Source organism: Oryzias melastigma, linkage group LG7, assembly GCF_002922805.2.
Source record: "Oryzias melastigma strain HK-1 linkage group LG7, ASM292280v2, whole genome shotgun sequence".
Lineage (NCBI taxonomy): Eukaryota > Metazoa > Chordata > Actinopteri > Beloniformes > Adrianichthyidae > Oryzias > Oryzias melastigma.
In genome coordinates, this window is record NC_050518.1 from 22,127,932 (window position 1) to 22,133,486 (window position 5,555).

Sequence of the window (5,555 nt, forward strand, 5' to 3'; positions counted from 1 at the left end):
CAGGCTGTACCTCATGTAATCCTCAACATACTCCGTGGCGGTGGTGTCAAAGCAGCCAGACTTGTTTGCATTTGTTTTGAGATAGAAGACATCTGGGAAACTTTGAACAATCACCAAGGTCCAAACCAAAGCTGAGATCGCTACTGAACGAGTCACAGTCATTCTTCCGTGCACTCTCATCGGATGCACTATGGCCAGGTACCTGTACACACTGATACAGGTGAGGAATGCAAGGCTGCAGTACAAGTTCACACTGAAAAGAAATCTCGTAATCTTACAGGCAGTTTGTCCAAATATCCATTCATCTTTGATGTAGTACACCATGAGAAACGGAAGGGTGAGCAGGTAGAGAATGTCAGCAAGTCCGAGGTTAAGAACAAAGACGTTGACACATCCGAGTTTCTTCCAGTTCTGCAGCAAACACTTGAGTGCCCATCCATTAGCAAGCAGCCCGACGATGAACACGCAGGAGTAGACGGGAGGCAGGAACTGCTTTTCAAAGTTAAAGTTGATGCCTGTGCAAGATTTGTTCATTCTGTTTGGAGCACAAGAGGACAGAGGTGTTCCTCGCTCTAAACCTGCAGCTCTTCTTCCCTGACAGAAGCACAGCCAAACCACATGTTCCCTCTGAGACTTCCTGATTCAAGCTGACTGCCAAACCAGACGCAGTGCTGCTACAAGTCATCACATGTCAACACTTCTACTCTGAAGTACAGAGAAGAAGAGTCACTTTTAGGGCAAAAAATTATGAATAAATAAATTTACAGTTTGAGTTTTGCACCTTACGTAAAATCAGTTTTGACCAACTGGTTATTTTTAGATCTTTACCTCTAATTCAAGTTTGTGTAAATAAGAGTAGTATTGGTCAGTGGATCACTCGGCACAGAAAAGAAATTAGGGCTTTTTTTGTTATTTGCCAGCAATTTATTATCTGCAAAAAATCACAATACAAAATCACACACAAAATTGTACATTTGGAACGTTAATTTTTTATAAATTGGAACATAAGCTACCAGAAATAAGAATTTTGTCCGTTTGACTTATTTCCTGAAAATAATCGTTTTTCTTTCTTTTTTGCAGCTTTTTCTTTTTTCTTGTAAATTTTCCTTATTGTGTTTGTGGAGAAAAATAAAAATGTTTTTTGAAGAAGTCTGATCCAGCTGGATTTTAGTTCTGCTCTCAGGTGGATGCGTACCTGTCCACTCTGAACTGCTTGCGTCTCGTAAAAGTGGCGGTTGGCGAGACTTTCGCGGAGAACTGCGGAGTATCAACATTTTTTGTTTGGACATCGCCAGGGCTTGTTATTTTAGCAAAATTCATGTCGGTCCCCATCCTAAAATTGTCCCCAGTGTTGAATTTCTAACACCAGATTGCTCCATTAGGCTCCGCCCACCACAGCCGATCTTTCGCTCTGTGCTGCAGCCGTCAGATTGACGTTCATACATATTTATTCAAGTACAAGATCACTTTTGTCCAAAAGTTCAATTAAATGCCGTATTATCTCTTTCATTTATTTAAAATCGCAATCACAGAATAATAAAAAAGTTTATGTTCATTTTAGACAGAGTTTTATACGCTGATCTCACAGCTACACATCAGGACGCCTGAGGGGGTTAATGAATAATACTGTGTTAATTCTGTTTACATTAATTGCATGCTTTAGCTTTTCCAGTCTTAAAAAAAAATCTAAACTTGCAATTTATAATCACTTTATATTTACTTTTTATATTTGTTTATAAATATTTTTAAATAACGTTTTAATAAATATTTTATAATTAGATTTTGACCTAAAATTACCAGATTCTGTCCAAGACATCCATCTAAGACTCTCTTGACACATGTAAACTCGCCTACCTTGGCTACTGAATGCATCCAGTATCTTCGTAAAGGGGCTTTCACAAATGATAATTAATAATCTAACCCACATGTGTCAAAGTCGAGGCCCGGGGGCCGGATCTGGCCCTCCGGGTAATTCTATCCGGCCCTCCAGATCATTCAATTTATTGTTATTAATTACCCAATGTTATCTTGCGATTATTTCTAACTTATTTACGTATTATTTTAACATAATATATTTTTGAGTAAAATATTGGAAGTTATTTGAGGTTTAAGCTGATTTAGTCTGGAATAATATTCTTGCCTTTTTATTATTCATAGTTATGTTAAAAAGTTACAGTTTTAAAGTTTACAAATGTCGTCTTAGTGTATTCAATAAATGTTTATCCTGTTCAACATAAAGTGTGTTTTGTATTTTGGCCTCCTGTTTTATTGAGTTTGACACCGCTGATCTAACCGCTACAGGAATTCCACCAGGTTGGCAAAGTTGACCAAAAAATAAAAATGAAAGAAAAGAGAGTCTTGAACTTAAACTGCCTTTTTTTGCAATATGGACAGCACCATGTTGGCGTCAAACATTGACAGTAAGGAGGGATTTGTCGGAGTCAGTCTGAATCAACATTTCTCTTGCGACCTGCGTGTAAACCATTTCATTCATTCATACACTAAGACAGTTCAAACTGGCTGCAGATATTTTAAAGAGATTCAGTAAACATAGTTTCTTTTTTTATTATTGTTTTTATTATTATTATAATTTTTTTTTGTAAAACCAAAGTCAGAATTTTTCTATTGACCCCTTTAAAAAAACATGCATAAAAAATATGATTTTTTTATTCTTAAAAATAAACACTTTTTTTAAGTTGAGACTAAAAAGAATATATCTTTTTCCACTAAAGCTTGAAGCAAGTTGTCTCAATACTATAGTTTTCCCCAGAATCTGGATTTAGTATTCTTGGAAAAAGTTAGATCTCTTCTTTTGACTTCATTTAATTCTCTCTAATCATTAACAACTGTCACAAAGTCCCCATAAATACCTAACAGACTGTTAAAAGGAAAGATATTCTGCTGGTTTCACAAGTTCAGCAACATTCTGTAGTAAATTTGGTTATAATCAATTTGAAAATATCAAATTGTGTAGAACAATGTAATCTGAGGGTTGAATTTAGTTGCTCAGCAAAGCATGTTGTGTCCAGGTCAACAAAAGGATTGGAAATGAACAACACATTTGGCTCAAATTGATTGCGGTGACACAATCTGATCTCAGGCTCCTCCCCCAATCCATTTATGACTTCTGTTTGAAACATCTTTGTACTTTCCTCCCGACTTATCAGAGTCTGAGATGTAAAAGCGTTATCTTTAAAGTCCCACTCCAACAACAACTGTGTCTATTGTTAGATCGTCTCCACTGGTCTTTTAATTATGTTTTTTTAGTTTTTTAAGAAATATTTTCTGCAGTGCTACAGCTGCAGAGGCAGAGCTATGGTGGAGCTCCGCCTCCTGCTCCCCAACAGAAAGATTTACCCCACACGTTCTCATTTGCCACCCTTCCAAAGTTTCTGTGTCCTTCCAACCCCCGTATAAGAACCTCTAGCTCCGCCCCTGTGCAGGAGAGAGTGTAAAGAAGGAGATATCACCGTGGGGTTATTTCTGGGTCAACGGCCCCACCCATAGGCTAGACGTTAAAAAGCCTGGTTTGTTTTTTAGGACATATTTTCTGCAAAGCAGTGGAGGTCATCAGAAATTTATCTCTGAGTTATGGATGGGACTGTTGTTGCATAAGTTAGCCTCCACTAATATCCCATTGTACCGTTGTTAACACTCTCCTGCTAGCTTAAAACTCCTCATAGGCAAACATTAACATAGCAAAAAAAAAAAAATCCAGAGAGCAATATTGCAGCTATCGATCTATACAATTTTGAGCCAGATGGTACTCCGCACGAGGAAAATAAAAACGTTCTTTGTCCGCAAGCGGATGTATTGGAAGTGGGGCGGAGCATGGAGACTTTGGCCCGCCCATTGCAGTTGCTGTCACAAACCTGAGCTTTTTCAAACTGTGTGTTTTTATGGAGAGAAAACAGACTCACCGGATCTGTGTGTGTGTAATTCTTGATGTGTAACTCATACAATACATTTGGCACGTAACTGTATGTGTGCACTTGCAATTGTGTATTCACACTATAAAATTACAAAATACCAAAAAAATAAAAAAAAAATACAACTTACACTAACAGAACTTCAAATTACACTTGCTAAAAAATAACCACACATACAAATCTTTAAAAAGGACGCACCAATTGCCTGATATGCACACAGAACTGCACTTGTGCACAAATCTGAAGTGAGATTCGACTCTTTTCACGTCTCGAGTGGGTTCTCACGAGCTGATGTAGGGAATTGAGAACACCCCCTTCCAGGAGGAGTCTGCACTGCCAGCCCCCCTGGCTATATATATATATGATCACATATTACAAAGGTACTATATGATAATATATATGGATATAGGCTTAAGAAAAGCATGGTATATACATTCTTCTATGTCCTCCATCACAAGAAAATGCTGCAAGAACATGTTCAAAATACCAAAAACACAATTTTCATTGGAATGGGTCTTTAGAGCCAAACATAAACAAAAACAAAACATGCCTTCAAGTAAACAGGGATAAACGAAATATAAATACAGTTGTAAATAACTTCAATAAATTATTCATGAATGTCGGCTCAGGTCTAGCAGCAGAAATACCAGATGAGGATATTAACCAATTCAATGAAAAAATAGAAATCAGTCCACACTCAATATTCCGTACTGCAACTACAGAGCAAGAAATCATAAATATTGTGAATAAGTGTAAAAACAAACTGTCAACTAATTACCACAACATAGACATGTCTTTGGTGAAACAGGTTATTAACCTTATTTCAAAACCTTTAGCTCATATCTGTAATCCATCATTTGAGACGGGCCGTGTCCCCAATAAAATGAAAATAGCCAAAGTAATACCACTCTATAAAAACGACGATAAAAACTCATATGCTAATTATAGACCAATTTCATTATTGCCACAGTTCTCTAAGATTCTTGAGAAACTATTTGTCTCTCGCTTAGAAACATTCATTGCTAAGCATTCAATAATCAATGAAGGCCAACATGGCTTCAGAGCAAAACAAAGCACCTCAATGGCTGTAATTGATGCTGTTGAAGATATTGCAAAAGGACTGGATGATTAAAACTATGCAGCTTGAATATTTACAGATTTCAAAAAAACATTCGATACAATAAACCATAAAATTTAGCTGGATAAATTAGAACGTTACGGGATTAGAGGAATGTCAGGGAAATGGGTACAAAGCTGTTTAACTGGAAGAACTCAATACATCACCAAGGATCAGTACGAATCTTCCAACCTCAGCGTTACATGTGGGGTTCCTCAGGGCTCTGTATTAGGACCTAAATTATTTTGCTTGTACATTAACGACATATTTAACGTATCGAACTTATTGAAGCTTGTGTTATCCGCAGATGACACAAATATATTTTATAGTAATGATAGTTATGATAAGCTAATTAGTAACAATAATGAGGAACTGCAAACTATAAAAAATGGCTTGAGAGCAACAAATTATCATGAAACTTAAGCAAAACAAAAGTTATAATATTTGGGAATTATAAAGAAAATCAGAATCAATAAATATAAATGGAGTGCCAATAGAAGAAGTTCAGA

At 36.6% G+C, this 5,555-nt stretch overlaps 1 protein-coding gene across 1 annotated transcript in view; it reads right to left on the minus strand.

Annotated features, from left to right (window-relative positions):
- The window catches only part of LOC112159484 (P2Y purinoceptor 1), a 2,316-nt gene extending 1,438 nt beyond the window's left edge, over nucleotides 1–878 (minus strand). Inside the window, exon 1 of the mRNA XM_024293575.2 lies at nucleotides 11–878. Coding sequence (XP_024149343.1) covers nucleotides 11–534 — 524 coding nt within the window. The 5' untranslated portion in view covers nucleotides 535–878. The remainder of the gene's footprint in view (nucleotides 1–10) is intronic.
- Nucleotides 879–5,555: the final 4,677 nt, after the last annotated feature.